This window comes from Chamaea fasciata, unplaced genomic scaffold (genome assembly GCF_029207755.1).
Source record: "Chamaea fasciata isolate MVZ Bird 193981 ecotype frontalis unplaced genomic scaffold, bChaFas1.0.hap1 SCAF_28, whole genome shotgun sequence".
In the NCBI taxonomy this organism is placed as follows: Eukaryota; Metazoa; Chordata; class Aves; order Passeriformes; family Sylviidae; genus Chamaea; species Chamaea fasciata.
The window spans coordinates 2,652,334-2,668,643 of NW_027094113.1; the positions used below are offsets into that span (position 1 = coordinate 2,652,334).

General features: G+C 51.4%; 2 protein-coding genes across 4 annotated transcripts in view; one reads left to right on the forward strand and one right to left on the reverse strand.

Moving 5' to 3' along the window:
* The window catches only part of CPAMD8 (C3 and PZP like alpha-2-macroglobulin domain containing 8), a 59,256-nt gene extending 50,023 nt beyond the window's left edge, over window positions 1-9,233 (forward strand). For 2 of the 3 annotated variants that reach the window (XM_066205531.1, XM_066205529.1), the window contains exons 42-43: window positions 4,624-4,795; window positions 5,449-9,233. In XM_066205531.1, the coding sequence (XP_066061628.1) occupies window positions 4,624-4,795; window position 5,449 (173 nt within the window). In that variant the 3' untranslated portion in view covers window positions 5,450-9,233. The remainder of the gene's footprint in view (window positions 1-4,623; window positions 4,796-5,448) is intronic. The other variant, XM_066205530.1, reaches the window with a different exon arrangement.
* Window positions 9,234-9,258: 25 nt separating this feature from the next.
* Window positions 9,259-12,230, reverse strand: F2RL3 (F2R like thrombin or trypsin receptor 3). Its single transcript, XM_066205532.1, has 2 exons — window positions 12,021-12,230; window positions 9,259-11,264 (listed from the first exon to the last, which is right to left on the reverse strand). Exons 1-2 carry the CDS (start codon window positions 12,094-12,096, stop codon window positions 10,189-10,191), a joined length of 1,152 nt encoding a protein of 383 aa, XP_066061629.1. The 5' UTR covers window positions 12,097-12,230; the 3' UTR covers window positions 9,259-10,188.
* Window positions 12,231-16,310: the final 4,080 nt, after the last annotated feature.

A 16,310-nucleotide genomic window follows, 5' to 3' on the forward strand; every position in this document is an offset into this window, starting at 1 on the left:
ATTGGCTGCTCATTTTATTTGGTGCTTATGCTCGTGCACTTTTTTCCAAGACTCGTGTCGAACTCGCTCATGGCTCACAATAAATCTCACCAAGAAGCAGTGGAGAGTCAATAGAATAGCTTGTTTTGTGCTGTTTCTAGTAAATAAACTGCACTAGATTTTTCCTGGCTGCTTTCCACTCGTTAATTTTCCCCTGGCTTCCAATTCTCCCAATAAACTGGTAAAGCCAGTCTAATTCTTCAGGAGAAGCTTCTGTGCCTTCTCATGTCCTCCTTGTGCAGCAGAGTCAGACTAAGACATGTCCAACACAAGACACTGTCCTGTTCTTTCTCTTCTGGACAGCAGCTGATGGCCAGTTTTCTTATTAGGGTGCAAAAACATGATGAATATTCCATTATGACAGTTTATAATGGTCATTCAGTCTTAGTGTTTAAGGTCTCTACTATTTTCCTCCCTTTTCTTTCCTCTGGATTTAGTGTGAGTATATCTGTATCCATATCTTGTAGCCTTTTATTCTACGCTCATGCCATGTGCTCAGCATGAAAACTCTGCAGTCTGAACCCTTTCAAGCAACATTCCCAAACTGTTCCGTTTGGGTGCTGCTGAAATGTGAGGCCATACAGAGGCCTGCAAAAATGGGGCTGCCATTACACTATTTTCAAATAAAAATTTGATATGATTACCCATGGAAAAAAAAGAAATGATGGAACTTGATGGTAATCCACAATCCAAAAAAAGTTCGGAACTGAGTTTCTGAAATAATCCGCATTGAAGTCAAAGGAAAATCCCTCTGTGGTTTCTGTATTGAATTGACAGAATCAGTGCTGGCTTAGAAGGAGCAAAAGGGGAAAATCTGATTATTTTTATGGCATGGTGATGCAGATTTTAGATGGACAAGCCTGAGTGCCATAAGGATGTTGGTCAAAGCATGAGCACTTGGGGCTGGCTTTGTCCTGGGATCTGGGAGTGCCCAAATTTCCTGGCAGGAAGATGCTGAGCTGGGAGCAGCCGTGGCAGAGTGAGCATTCAGGAATCAAACTGACTAAATCCTGCACCAGGAAAAGGGCCCAGCATGTGATTTTCATTAATCCTCCGGGCTCCCCTCAGGTCAAGCACACGGGACATGAATCAAAGTGCAGCAGATGAATGAGCCCCTCCTCGCCCAGGCTCTCCTGGAGCATGTGATGGGGTTAAGTCGGCTCAGGTGCTCCAGCAAGGGCTCTGCTGAGCCGTGCCTAAATCTGTGACTTCCTAAAAGGATGCCAAACTCCAGGAGCCGAATCAAGCTCAGGGCAGGTTGGTGTGAAACCGACTGGGTGTGTTAATCTGCAGGAAATGCCGCGTTCTGGGAGAGGCACGTGGTGTTTGTGCTGTCTGGAAGCCTCCTGTGTTTGCCCTGACACTGGTGCAGCCCAGCTTGGGCTGATGGATGCTTTAATTGAGGTCTTGTCCCTGTTACCCAGCAGTGGGAACGAGCAGCCATCAGTGGGAATTGCAGGGTGTGTTGGGGCTCTCTCTGGCACACACAGACCCACAGTGAAGTTCCACACACGCCAGTGGGTTTGCTGGAATAAATTCCAGCTGTTTGACATGAGCAACTGAACAGAGATGGCCCTGAAAGGTCAGGATGCAGTGCTGTTGCTGTAGTCAGAACACTTTAAAATGCTTTCCCAAAGTCTGCAGTGAGGGAGAATGGCTGAGGTTTGACCTTAAAAGTGCAGTGTTTTCTTGTGCAGAGGGGTGGGATCCTCTTTGCATCTGTAGATCCTCTGATTGCCAGGGAAGCTTGCAGGGTGAGAGGACTCAGCTGAAGTAACTCCTGTGTGAATCCCCTTCGCAGCTGTTCCTTCTCACAGGTGAATTTCTCAGTCTCAAAAGGGTGGAACAGGATTCTGATGAGCAGCATGGACCCAGCTCTGGGTGTGCTCCTGCGCTTTCACAGCCTGCTGCAATATTTGTTTGGATAGAAAACCCCGAGCTGAGTTTCTAACTGGAATCTCACTGAATTTCTGACTGTGGCTTTCCTGAGATCCTTGTCACTCCTTGCCCACAAGGATCTGAGGGGATTTTGGAGCCTGTGGGATCCCCTGTAGCTCTGATAGCATCCCTCTGATGAGATGGTGCTTTGATTGCTTCCACAGATCATTAACTCCCTTCTGCAACTGCCCAAATCTCCTCTGCCAAAGGCACTCAAGGTACAGCCACTGATGTTGCAGGATAACGCGTTGACATCACGGTGCTGTGATTCTGCATGGATTTGGTGGAAAACAATGTCCAAGTGTGGGGCAGCAGTGCTGGGGGGTCACTGCTGCTGTGAGCAGGAAGCCCCCCCCAGGCTCAGCTCTCTGACCCCCTGCCTTCTCCCCACAGCCATGTCCTTTGCACAGTTTTGCTCCAGCAATCAGAAGGGCCAAGGGCTGGAACTGGAAGAAAATTCTGGGTGGAATTATGACACTTTTGTTTGGTGGTGGTGTTTTGTTTGTAATTTTTTTTTTTAAAAATTAAACACCATCACCCACACCAGCTCCTACCAGGAACACCAGCCTGAGCTCTGCTTCCAGGTGGAGTCATCCCCAAAATTCCCTGGCTGGCGTGCTCCCCACAGGGCTGCAGCCCTTTCAGGATTGATTGAACTGGCACAGGGCTGTTTTTCCTCTCCCCCCATCACTGCTCAGCAAACATTGGCCTCGGCACAAACATTTGGGGCTGGGGAGAGTGGTTTGTGTGCAGCAGGAAACGTCGGCCTGTGCTCTTTGCTTGGACTCCAGAGCTGAATTCCTGGGAAGAGTCAGGCCTGTGATGTTCCTTCCCTCCCCGGTGGACAGCAATCACCCATTCATAGAAGGAGCTCATGATCTGGCAGGTTCTCACAGGGAGGAGGCCAAGAAGGAGTGAACAGAGCCTGACTCCCCTGCCCAGTGCTGGGAGGATGTGGGAGGCAACAGGGAAGATCCTTCAGATATTTTATTTCTAGAGAACAAACATTTTCAAAGGCCTTGATGAGTGTTCTCTTTAAATAGAGCCAGCTTTGGGCGGGAGGGGGACTTCTCCTCCCTGCAATAATTCTGCCTCAGTGCTTGCTTTGGTTTGGATTAGAGCAGTGTACACAGAGAGCAAACAGGAAGGATGGACAGCTGAGCTGGCTCCAGGAGCAGTTTAGGAAACGCGGATCTGCTGCTATTCCTAGAAGTTTTATCTTACAGTTTTAGCCTGGGGACAGGGAGCAGTCACCCAGCACAGAGACACAGCCTGGTGTGAGTGGGGTGTGTGCTGGGAGAGGGACCTGCCAGGGTCAGCACAGACTGCAGGGAGTGGGAAGAGGAGAAATTCCTGCTCCTGCCTGTGCTGGCTCTGTCCCTACAGGAGGTGATGGAAGTTTCATCTGTGTGATTGTGTGACTGTGACAGCTCCTCATTCAGGCTGGAGTCAATGGCTCTGCTGTGGGGTCCCGGCCTCAAAATCTTCACACTTGTTGGGCTGAAAAGAAAGTTGGCTGCCTTCACTGATCAGTCACCAAGAGAGCTGTTCCCTCAGGGTCTCTCTCTAGCTTTGTCACTCGTTTTATGAAATGATGCACAGCTGAGGGCATACAGGACATGTCCCCGTAGGGATGGGGCTCTCCTTACCTGAGGTACCTGGTCAGAGAAGAGATTTTCCAGGGTGCAGAGTGAATCCCCCGTGCCATCTGCATGACTCTTTTATCTCACTGTGTGCAGCCCTCAGGGTGATGGGTCTGCACTTCAGCACCTCAGTTAATTCCATGCTGGAAAAGGAGATTTTTTTTCAAACTACATCTCCCTTTCCCTCCCTTTATTTCCTTTTCCCCCCTTGTTTTCTCCTCTTTCCCTCCTTGTTTCCTCCTCTTTCCCCCTTTGTTTTCCCATTTCTCCTCATTTCCTCCATTTCCCACCCTTATTTGCCTTCCCCCCTTGTTTTCCCTTTTCCTCCTTGTTTCCCCTTTACCCCTTTCTTTGTTCCCCCACTTTCCTTTCATTTTATTCCAGTGCCCAGGTCTCAGACTGGGAAATTGAAAACTCTGCTTTTGCAGCAGCTTCTGCCCTCCCCTGTGAAAGCCCTGACACCTGCAGCCTCCTTCCCTCGTGTCCACCCTCCCTGACCAAACCCTTCCTTCTCCTGCCCTCGCTCTGTGGCCATGCTGGAATGCAGCCCCTGCAGCTCCGGTTTGTCGTGACAGGTAAAAGAATTATAAGAGAAAGGCCTCATAAAATCAGGTCTGCTCTGCTAAATTGCCAAAGTTAGCCTGTCACTTCTTCTAAGTAATTTGCAAGTTCCCATGCGAACGATCTTGGTATGAAAACTTGTTAGCATAACAACGTATTCTTGGGTTGAAAAACAACTGCACCTGTAATAACAAGGGATTTGTCCCATGAGAATCAGTAAAAAAAATATGTAAACAATCCAAGAATAGAGAGGTTTGATGGACAAGCAGAATACTTTTTACTAACAAATGGAGTAATTGGCAAGAACGCTGTTAACCAATTAACGTTGCACACGAGGTCTGTAAAAACTGCATAAAATGAGTCGTGAAAATGCAGAACTGGCTTTTCCCACGTGAAGAAAATGGAGAAAATGGCTAACTTACGGCATCACTGGTTCCCCCAGCAGCCGAGGAGGGGCCCCCCCTGCACACAGACCTGTCCTACTACTCCTACGAGTATGACCCCGACGCCTTCGCCGTGGAGGCCGACGTGCTGGAGGTGGTGGCAGAGCTGAGCACGGCCAGCCCTGCCCGGGCAGGGGACAGCAGCCAGGGACAGGCCACCCCAGCAGAATGGTGAGCCCTCAGCTGGGAGGTTTTTATCTTTTCTTTCTGTTAGAGCCGGGATTAAAGCACGGGGGACGCAGTTTTCTCGTGTTCGGACTCAGGTGTTTGTTAATTCTTATTTAAAGCACAGTCTCACAAGTTGTGAGTTCCAGCCAACGAGGTAAAAAATGGCTGCAACACTTTCCAAGGTCTTTTAAGCATAATTTGTCCAATTACGAGATGACACCTGTATTATTTTTACTTTTAACCCAGTAATGACAGAGGGGACTGAGGGGAGGCTCATCAGGGAGAGGAGGAATGGGCACAGATCTCTCTTTGGGGTGACAGGGACAGGAGCCCAGGAAGGGCTGGAGCTGTGTCAGGCCTTGGGATGGAGCTCAGGGAAAGGTTCTTCCCCCCGAGGCTGCTGGGGCACTGCCCAGGCTCCCCAGGGAATGGTCCCAGCCCCGAGGCTGCCAGAGCTCCAGGAGCGTTTGGACAACGCTCTCAGGGATGCTCAGGGTGGGATTGTTGGGGTGTCTGTGCAGGGACAGGGGCTGCACTGATGGTCCCTGAGGGTCCCTCCCAGCTCTGTGACCTTTCCCCTGCCCAGGCCCAGCGATGTCTCACTAAGGGACATCACAGCAAGGTGACTTTTCTTCCTCGTCTTCTCTTTCTGACAGAAATACATAATTTAAATGAAGAGGCTCAGAATCGACTCCTGTATGAGTTTGTTCCTCCAGACGACCTGCTGCAGAACAGAATCCCAATGATGACTACTTCCTGATGCCCTCAGAACTGTAGGCTTTGCTGCCCCACGGGGCAGATCTGGAGCTCTAAGGGGGACACTCAGCGTTATTTTTCTGTCCATTTTCCTGCCTTCTGTGCATCCTCTTTGGAGCCCTTCCAGTGATGAGAGACCAATATGCTGTGCCCTCTAGGTGAGAAAAATAGGGGCTGGAATTCAAACCTATAGAGCATTTCCAAGTGTTTTCTCTGCTATCAGGATATTCTGCAAATGCCATTTCCTAGCTACACTTAGAGGCTAAGTCCAGGCCTTGTGCTTAGCTGAACTGCTGTTTGAGGAAAGATGGCTGAGAAGTTTTTTGCTCAAATTATAATAATAAAAATCAGTGTGTTTTGCCGATCATGACAGAGCAAGAGGCTGCTCATCTTCCCCAGCCCATCAGTCTGCTGCACCCACGAGAGAAACACTCCCCTGTGGCTCCACAATTCAGGGAAGCTGTTGGGAGGTACATTTTACCTGAGAAAACTGAAATCCACTGGCAGGGCTGAAAGGCTTCATGTCTGCTGCTGTCTGCAGGCCTCAGCAGAGGCAGGGATGAGGTGGGGGAGTCCTCTTTGTGTTGCACTACGTGCTGACAGGGGCTGCTTGCAGCCTTCTCAGCCCCTTTCCTCCTCAAAGCCTGGCCTGAAAATGAACCTGGGTGAGGCACAGCCCTTTTAAATGTTTGCCTGACTTCACCAACTCCTCTTATTTTGCTCCCACTGGCATCCAGCACAGCATGTTCTGGTCCTGGTTCTCCCTGCCCAGGCCCTGGCTCTGCTGGCCAGTACCAATCCCTGGTGTCACAGGCTGGACTCCCTCGGTCTGACCTGCCCCAAGCAACGTGGCAAAACTTTAAAAGAAAAGCTTTGTGTTTCCAAAAGTGCAGGAGCCAAGATTTTTGAGTTTTCCTTCCTGCCTGGAGCAGCATTGTTCTCTTTGGAGGAGTTACATGCAATTGCCTCTTGCAAAATAGTGTTAATATTTTATCTTCCCACTTCTATTGTTACCAGGACCCACAGCAGGGTGGAAACTCCTTTTGAGGGTGTTTATTGGTGAATGGAAACAGGAAAAAAAAAAAAAAATCCCAGCTCCATTCATTTTTAAGGCTTGTTTACACAGGAACCATGACAAGAATATATCCCAGCATAGACATTCCATTCCAGAATGAAGGCAAGTTTATTCCAGAAAAATGTCCACATGGGGACAACCAGGAGGTACCCCAGAGGTTGGGCATGTTTAGTTTCCAGTCCTTTTTGTCTGGGGCCAGACATTTGCAGAATGCAGTTGACATGATGAAGGTCTGGGTCTTGAAGTTCCCAGAAATTTCAGAGCTGCCTCCTCGGCAGCACTTCCCTGGTGGCTGCCCCCAGCTCTGCTCCCAGGCTGCTGCCGTGGGCTGAGGGTTCTGCCCCAAGGCTGGGGTGTGCAGGGGCAGATCCTGCCCTCACCCTGCCAGCTGCATTCCTGCCCGGCAGGTAAATAAATGCCTTCAAACTAAATTCCACCTCCTGCAAGCAACTGTCCTGGCAGGCACTGGCTATTGTGTACACACACAGGACTGAGTCAATATTTATCCCTGGGTAAATAACAGGCCTAGTGTGAGCTGCAACAAGATTTCTTTTTCTTTTTTTTTTTCCCCTTTTCTAAAACTCAAAACTGCACAATACAAGCCCTGCTGTTTGCTGGTTCAGGCTGCAGCTGTTCAGTGCTGTGAGTTGGGAGAATGAGGCATTTGGTCACCCTGGTAATGTCTGTGAGTGGCTTCATCCAGGAGATGGGACCTCTCTTCTGGATTCCTCAGTCTCCTGTCCTCAGTTCCTTTCTGGTTTTCCTTTCCTGCTCTCTCTCTCTCCCATTGTACACCCAGTGAATGCTCCTGGAGAGATATTTGAAGTCTTTTTAAAGTCGATTTAAATCCTCTCACAGATCCTTGGGCACTCAGACTTCCCCCTGGGGATGAGGAGGTGAGGGTGGGGAGTTCCAGCCAAGAATTAAACCTGGCTTTCTTCCCCAGGCTCTGGGACATGTAATGTCCTAATTCCAGATGCAGACATCCCTCTGTTGCTGCCAGGTAAATAATTCCTGCTGGTGGTGCCAGCCCATCAATCAGGGCCTTGTCTGAGGGGTCTCTGTGCCAGTGCTTGAGGCAGAGGAGTCTGGCTTCTGTTTTACAATTCAAAATAAAGCCAGAGAGCCCTGGACCCTCAGAAGGCAAAGGCAGAGCAGCCTTAATGTCCTCAGAGCCAGACAGAGCAGGGCAGTGTGTGGGAGGGGATGTGACAAGATTTCTGGATCCTGACTTCACCTCCAGTGCTTCTTCCCAGCCTTGGCACTTCCAGTCCGTCTGCTCTTGGCAGCCTCTGCCTCCCCCTGCTCTTGCTACACCAAACCAGCTCCTCTTTGTAGCTACAAAGAAAAAAAGGTGATTTTATTTAAGGAATTGAATCAAGGAACCTGCAGTTACACCACTGTGGTTGCCTTTTCCCCTATCACAGGAATGAAGGAGAAGGTCTCTGCTCTCTCCTCCACCCCAGCTGAGGGTCCGGAGCTTTCCCCTATCCCCCATTTGCTGTTCATGATTCTTGTAACCATCATTAATTCTTATCTAGGGGGAAAAAATCATAGATTATTTCTCCTCCATTCTTCATCATCCTGCTTGGAATACAGAAACTCTAGGACTGGATCCCTGAGCACCCCTGCACACAGCACAGCTGTACAGACTCAAAGCCATTCACAGGCCCAGTTCTGGCTCTGGAGCTGATCACTCTCCCTCCTGTCCTGAGAGCACCAGGACATCTCAGGCTCCCACTTTGTGCACCTCAGCCACTCAGTTTAGAGAGAAGGATTGATTTGGGGGTTTTTTTTTCCCACCAAGGATGACCAGCTGGGTGCTGGAAAGCCAAAGCCAGCAAGGCCAGCAGCAGCTGCTGCTGCTTTGGGTTGTTTCTGGCTTAGAGACATTTGCCTCCCTCTGTCAGAGAGATGCTTCTTTCCTTTCCCTGATGGTCCCTCACTGTAAAAGAAGAAAAGTGCCAGTGGGTTTGTAAGACACAGACATCGCTTCTTCCATCGAGTTCTGTGGCTGAATAGCTGCAGCAGTGCTAGTTATCAGTGACTGATGCTTGCAATCCTTCCAAGGAAATTAATATTTATATATTTGTAACTGTACATTATGCAGAGTAATCATTACCATGGTATTTATTTTAAAGCAATAGTTCCCCTTGTTCTTTCTTGTCCTGTGTTTTGGTCTTGCCTCTTCCCCTCCCTCTTAACCAGCCTCAGTAGAAAGCAAATTCCAGAAGAATGTTGAGCTTGCTTGAAGAACGTTCCCAACACACCAGCACTTGCTTTGCTCACACTGACTGTTGACATTTAATGCACAATAACCTGGTTTTCATTATTGTGAATAGAGCAACTATTTAGAAAACCTCTACCAGCCTGGGGTTGGGGTTGGGTTTGGGGTTTTTTTTTTAGTCCTTGGTGTTTCTGACTGAGTGCCCAGCACCCGGAGCCCAGCTTTGTGTTTCCCCTGCCTTTTGCCCCCCTCACACAGGTACACACAAACAGCTCTCTGACCAGTTGTTGGTTTGTTCACACACACCTTAGCAAGTCTGAGTCCAGAAAAGTGTTTGTTTTAGATTCTGATAAATATTTTATTAAAAATTGATTTTAAGACAATCCTCTCTGCCTCGTATTTGCGTGTTAGGTTGTCAAGCCTGTGCTGGGAGAACTAAAGAATTAAGGAGTTCTAAAGAGGTTTAGTGCTCATTTTCTACCTGGCTGCCCACAGGGCTGTGCCCCAGTTGTGTCTGAGAGATGAGCTGGCTGCATTTTGTCAGATTTGCAGCAGGTTCCAGTAAGCAACAAACCTGAGCACCTCTTTGATCAGAGACAGTTTTGGCTATGGGTGAGATTACACGAAGGAAGTTTGGAGTACTAGAGGGTTTGCTGCATTCCTGCTTTACTATTTCCCTTCCTGAGACATCATTTTTTACAAATCCATTAATACAACGTTTGCCTCAAAGAAATGACGGATGCCAAGGGTGATTTGCAAAAACGGGGAAGAGTGAACGGGGTTTTTACACCTTTTACCAACAGTGGGCTGACAGTGCTGAGGGGTTGCTTACAAATCAAACCAAGAATATTTCTGCTACACAACCCAGTGCTCTGGTCTCTTCTGACAGACTGGTTTAGTTCAGGAGAGTATCTTTTGGAACATTCAGAAATTTGGTTTTGCAATGATAACTCTTTTTCAGTTTAAGGGGAAGGGGATATGCATTTAAGGACAGTGAGCAAGGCAGGAGCAGGGCTAGCAGGCAGAGCAGTCAGGTTAGGAACAGCAGACCCAGGGGTATGGGGAGGAACATCCCTGGGGGTGTGTGACCAGCTGAGAAGCTGCAGGCAGCGTCCCAGTAAAGGACGGATGTGTTCAGCGCTCAGCAGCTTGTCTGGGCAAAGAATCCCGCAGCCTGGGTTTATTCAGCCTTATCTGTGCAGACAGGGAAAAACCAGCTTGGGAAACTCCTGGGAAATGCTGCTCTGGGTGAAACCTGCGGAGTTCCAGTGTTGAATTGATTTTATCCCCACCGTGTGCATGCTGAGTGCCCCGGGGGCAGCCAGCCGGGCTGGAGGCTCACGCCAGCGAATGTTTGGAGCGGGGCAGCGTTTCCTTGGAGGTCTGCAGGGAAGTGGTGGGTTTTTTGCTGCTCCTGAAGACTGTCCCCCTCACCTTCTCCCGGAAATCCTCAGACACGTAGTAATAGATGAAGGGGTCGGCGCAGCTGTTGCAGGTGCTGAGGGCCAAGCTGACCATGTAGCTGAGGTACAGCCGGCCCTGCAGCATGGAGGAGGGGCTGGAGTAGTGAAGCAGCAGGAGGATGTTGCTGGGGGCATAGAAAACCACGAGGCTGACCACCACGAGCGCGGTGAGCCGGGCGGCGTGGCTGTAGCGGCTGCCGCCGCGCAGCAGGACCCGCAGCACCGCGCCCGAGCTCAGCGCCAGCAGCAGCAGCGGCAGCAGGAAGGCGCCGGCGATCAGCGCCACGAAATAATGGAAGTAGAACCCGTCGTTCTCCTGCCGGGGCAGCACATCGTGGCACAGCGTGAGGCCCGTCCCGAACAGGGGGTAGGACTGGCGCTGCAGGGCCAGGGGCAGCGTCAGGGCGGCGGAGCAAACCCACACGGCAGCGCAGGTGCCCGCGGCCAGGGCGGGGCTGCGGAAGGCGCGGGAGGAGAAGGGGCGAACCACGGCCAGGTAGCGGTCGGCGCTGATGCAGGTGAGCAGCAGCACGGAGCAGTACATGTTCCCGTAGAAGAAAGCCGTGGTGAGGCGGCACAGCGCTTCCCCGAAGGGCCAGTGGTTGCCCAGGAAGTAGTAGGAGATCTTGAAGGGCAGCACGGAGATGAGCAGCAGGTCGGCGGCGGCCAGGTTCGTCAGGAACACGGTGGAGGTGAGGCGCTCGGCCCTGGTGGCCAGCACCCACAGGGCCAGCGCGTTGGCCGGCAGCCCCAGCAGGAACACCAGGCTGTAGAGGCACGGGATGAGCCGGACGGTGACGGCGCTGGCCAGCTGGGCCCGAATGGCCTCGGGGATCAGCAGGTAGGTGACGTCGTTGAGAGTGGCCTTGTCCCCAGGGACGGATCGCTCGTACGGGTTGAACCGTATTGTGGTGATGGTGGCCTCCTCGTTGGTGCTGTTCTGGGAGTAATCTGTGAGAGGAAGACGGTCGGTCACTCACTCAGCCCGTCACCCACTCGGCAGGGCAGGCTGGAGGCTCTGCAGGCTCCAGCACACACAGCTCACCCCAAAGGCAGCTCTTTATCTTTTCTGTTGTGGTGCCTACGACGGGGAGTGCTCTGTTGTGTGACGGGCAGAAAAAGCTGGCCGGCAGAGTTAGGTGTGCAGGAGCCACCCTCAGCCACCTTGCTGAGAACATCCCCAAAGATTCCTTTGCCCTGTGGTTTCCCACAGCTCACAATGGACTTGTGATGCTCTACAGCCATCAGCAGGCCTGGGAATCCAGAGGAAAATTCCTCTGCACAGCCATGAACAGGCGTGGGAATCCAGAGGAAAATTCCTCTGCACAGCCATGAACAGGCCTGGGAAGGCAGAGAACAATTCCTCTGCCGGGCTTTCACAACAATCCAAAGGTCTGGAGCCACTCCAGTGTTAAGCTGTGGCTCTGGGAGTATAATTAGCTAAAGATTTAATGTTTGAGTCCTTTCTGGTTTACTGCTCCTCTATTTTTCCTTTCTCTTTCTAGTTTCTTCCACCCCAGCTTCTTTCTCTGCTGCATGACCTCCGTCAACCTCCCGCTTCAACAAGAGCCTGCACGAAGCTCTATCAGAGCATCCTCCCATGTGAACTCATTAAAAAAATGGATTTTCAGGGTTCTCACAAAGGTCCCAAATATTTAACGACGCACTTTAGCAAGCAGCAGTTTGCACCCAGACGCACACACTCACCATCGTAGTCCGAGGCCAGGCAGAGTCCCCAGAAGGCACAGCAGAGCAGGAGCCGCCCGTCCCCAAGGGTCCCCATGGCAGGGCAGGGTCCTGTGGCACAGCACAGTGCCAGAGCTGTGTGGGAGCAGCAGCATTACGCATTTCCTCCTGCTGGCCCTTAACTCTCGGAAGCAGCGGGGCTGATGCCGGCAGGATGAGGGAATGAGGGGCTGTCACCACAGGCACCAACGGGGGCTGCCCAAGCCCAGGCTGGACAACCCCAGCGTCAGAGTGTGGGACTGGGAGGGGCTTATGCATCAAGGCCTGAAGTGTTTCAGGGCTGCACTTCATCCTCAGTGTGAGATGATGGCTCAAGTGACTCATCTGGGTCTCCTTCCTGCTCTGGAATATTCCTGGAAATAACAAATATGGTCGGGTTTGATGCAGTCTGCACATAAACAAACCCCACGCATTTCTGCCCATGGAAATGCTGAGCATCCTCCCACGACAGAGACCTGAGTGGCTCTGTGCCTGAGCTGAGGTCTTTTCCTGAAGCCTGAGTCACAACATTTTCTGGTACAACAAACAGGGAGCTATCCCAGATAGCAGAGCTGCAGGCCACACAGATCTCCCATGATTACATGAGGCTCCTGCAGACTCGTGTTCTGGCAATGGAAGGGTTTTAGTGTCAGCCTTGCAGCCTCCAGATCAGGTTGGAGTTTCAGAGTTCCCTTTTATTCCTGCTCCTCCTTCCTGGCTAAACAGCACCACGCTCCTGCACCTTCTTGATTTTACTGCAGAGGATGGTTAAAAGTCCTCTGGGCTGGAACTCTTTGCACCTGGAAGCAGCAGCAGGAGCGCCGTGACACACCAAGGGCGAGTGGCAAAGAGAGGGAGACGCTTTGCTTCTGCTGATAAACCCCTGGGACAGGGAGAGCAGCTCCCTGCAGCAGGAAAGGGGCCTGCAAAGGGCACGCAGGAAGTCCCTGCTGCTGGGGAGATAATGGAGAGTTCCAGCCACCCCTGCCCCACAAAGAGCTGCCTTTTCCCAGAGCTGAGCATCCCACCCTGCACAATCCCCCGCTCTGCCTGGGATAAGAACTCGGAGCAGCACATGGAGCTGCTGGTTGCGCCCAGAGGAAAGCTCAGATAACGCTGGAACAAGGACTGGCAGAGGTTAACTGAGCCTTAGGACCCTTTGCTGCTGGGTGCCCCCTGCTCTGACCCCCAGAGCAGGTCCTTTCTGTGCTCTGCTCTGCACAGCAGCTCTGGGAATCTCCTAAATCCTCTCCCATCTCCCATGTCAGAGCCCCAGTGTGGCCCTGGCCATGATGTGCACCCCGTGGGACGGGAGGTCGTGGCTGGAGAGGGTGCTGGGCTTTGGGCTGTTCTCTGCAGTCCTTGCCTGGCCCTGCAGGGGAGGAAGGACAGGAGCTGGAGCCCAGGCAGTAGGAGCTGTAAATTTGGTTTGGCAACCTGAGGAGCAGCTCGTTTCTTTCTCCTCACCTCATGAATGGCCTCTTCTGTGAAGGTTGCAAATCTGAGCCTGGCTGCTGTTTGATGAGATTCTTCTATTCCAAGGAGAAAATGATCCTATTTCCTTTGCTTTCACCATATTCCCACATCCTTGTGCCAAGCGTGTCAAGAGGTGGAGTTCCTCTGGCAGGGAGGGGAAGATGCAATGTTAGATGTTTTGCTTTTGTGATTCTCCCAGGATTTATGAACCATTGCAGAATGACTCATGTGGCCACATATTTTCCATGCCTCAGCCAGGATCCTTCCCATGCTCTGTATGCAAAAAATTAGCCATAATCAGGTTCAGATAGTGTGCAAATCACAGCCCTGCTTCCTATGGGCAGGTCTCTGGAGTGGAGCAGAGAGGGGTTACTCATCGCTGTATCCTTCATTTTTCAGATGCTGTGTGATCTTTAGTGACTGCCTTAGATGCAGAACAGCTTGCCTGAAAATTCTAATGCCAGAGGTTTGTCACGGCTTGTTAACATCTCTTTAAGTCGTGTGATCCCTGCCCTGTGGGGTCACAATTTGGTTTTAAAGTAATTCATTGTGCAATAGATCATCTCCTGGGAGCAGGGGCTCTTCTATTCCGTGGCTCTGAACCCAAAAGATGTCATGCTGGAAATGGGGCTGGGGATTTCAGAGCTCAGAGGGAGGGTACAGGCACCACCTGGCCTGTCCCATACATCTTGCAGGCTCGGAAGAGCAAACTGTGGTGAGTAAAGGGTGGGATTCACTGTTGCTGCTCTGTTCCAGCAGCTCCAGAGGGTTCCTGAGCAGCAGCTCGGAGCTGTCTCTGCAGGCTCTGAACGTGCAAGGTGCCCCCAAATCTCCCCTCCTTCTCCCTGAGCCAGCCTGAGACTCTCCACGGCTCCAGGGAATCTCCTCTTCTCCCTCCTGCTCGTCCCACAGCTCTCCTGTTCCTCTGGGATCCCACCCAATCTCTTCCCTGGGTGATCCCATCCATTCTCCTCAGCCTCACGCTGCTGCAGCACTCCTCAGGGAGGATTTTCAGAACTGCTCTTCTGCTTGTTGGCAGTTTTCACTTCACACCGTTAAAGTCTGTTGAAGACATTTTCCTGGAATTTTTGAAGCTTGTTAACACCCCTACAACTCAGTGTTCTGGGAAAGCTTTTGGGGGACCTTTCTCAGCAAGACAGTGACACTGGAGTGAGGGCTACCTGGCTGACACAACCATCATCATCATCATCATCATTCCTTTGCAGCACCATAAATCTCTGGATTCGTTCTATTAGCACAGGTGAGGAGTTGCTAGACTTTAATTTAGTCTTTAAATTGAATTATTTAGTTCTAATCCAGAGCAATGGCTAAACCATGAAGAAAACCTCAATTCCTGTTTGCACACAGAGTTCCAGACTCACTCGCTGGTTCACAGCCCCGACCCTCCCAGTGCATCCCTGTGATGTGGAAACACGTGAAAAAAAGTCCTGGAATGTTAAATGCTGAACTCGGGCACTCCGTTTAGCAGCTCTGAGTTGAATTGTGCAAACCATTTGTACCTATCCCATCCTGCGAACCTGAAGGATGGTTTTGAGCTCTTTGCTGTTGCCAGAGTCGTCCACTCGCTGAGATCTCCAAGTGCTCTCATGTCACATCTGGCTGTCCCTCCCCTCAAGTGCAGGGAACATCCCCTTTGCGAGAGGGCCAAGAGAAGACTTGTGCAAAGCGGGCTGTGTCCTCTGAGACCCCACCACCAACATTTTGATCAGATTATTCCACGCAATCGATGCCCCAGAGGATTGTTGTGGGGAGAACAAGAGTTTGTTTCCCCGTGAGCGAGCGGGGGGGCTGCACAGAGAGCAGAGCTGCCTTTTGTTATGGCAACGGAAGTGTTGGGGATGATGTCAAGGAAACTCCTATCAGCTCTGGGTCACATCACGACGGCTTAATTTGCAAAATCCACTCATTCATTTGTAGTGCGGAGCTCACAGGGAGCACAGTTAAACATGTTATTACCCAGGAATTTGGGGAGGCTGAGGGAAAGGCGGGTGGAGGGTTATTTTCATGGTTGCAGTTGTGTTGTCTTAACCTGTAGCAGATGTGCTGGTGTGGGGTTGGGGACTGGAATCAGCCCCTTCTCTTGAGCCCTGGTTGTGTTCAGTGGGGGAATCCTGGGGCCAGGCCCAGGCTGTGCCTCACCTCTGGCAAAGGTGCTGCTAGGAGGGAACCAGGCTGCAGGAAGACACTGCCTGGCAGGACACAATTCCAGAGCTGGAAGGATCAAATCCAACCCCTGTCCCTGCACAGACACCCCAACAATCCCACCCTGGGCATCCCTGAGAGCCTTGTCCAAACGCTCCTGGAGCTCTGGCAGCCTCGGGGCTGGGACCATTCCCTGGGGAGCCTGGGCAGCGCCCCAGCAGCCTCGGGGGGAAGAACCTTTCCCTGAGCTCCATCCCAAGGCCTGACACAGCTCCAGCCGTTCCAGTGTTTGATTTAAGACCTCTCTGGTGGAGCAACTGTGCCACCCCCTGGACTCCCTGCTCCAGCCACAGGCCTTGGCTCCAGGAGAGGTTTTGGCAGCTCCCACGTGAGTGCAGCCCCAGCTCCTGCGTGGGATCTCTGCTTGCAGGGAATGTATTTCCCTTTTCTGTTAGTGAGCGCACTGCTCACACCCTCACACGGCACTTGCTGACACACAGCTGCATCAGCACATCCTACAGCCTGGCCAGGAACTTCAACCTTTTCATTGCACTTTTCTACAATTTGAAATCCAGTTTTAGGTAAAGGACAATCAGTTCTGGGGGTTGTCACAAAGTTTAAGTTAGTTGAAAA

What these genes read in the sequence shown, in the direction of transcription:
- F2RL3 (XM_066205532.1), bottom strand. Translation starts at nt 12,096, where the DNA reads ATGGGGACCCTTGGGGACGGGCGGCTCCTGCTCTGCTGTGCCTTCTGG. An exon ending in CCTGGCCTCGGACTACGATG is followed by an intron (nt 11,265 to 12,020) that starts GTGAGTGTGTGC and finishes TTCCTCTCACAG; the next exon opens with ATTACTCCCAGAACAGCACC.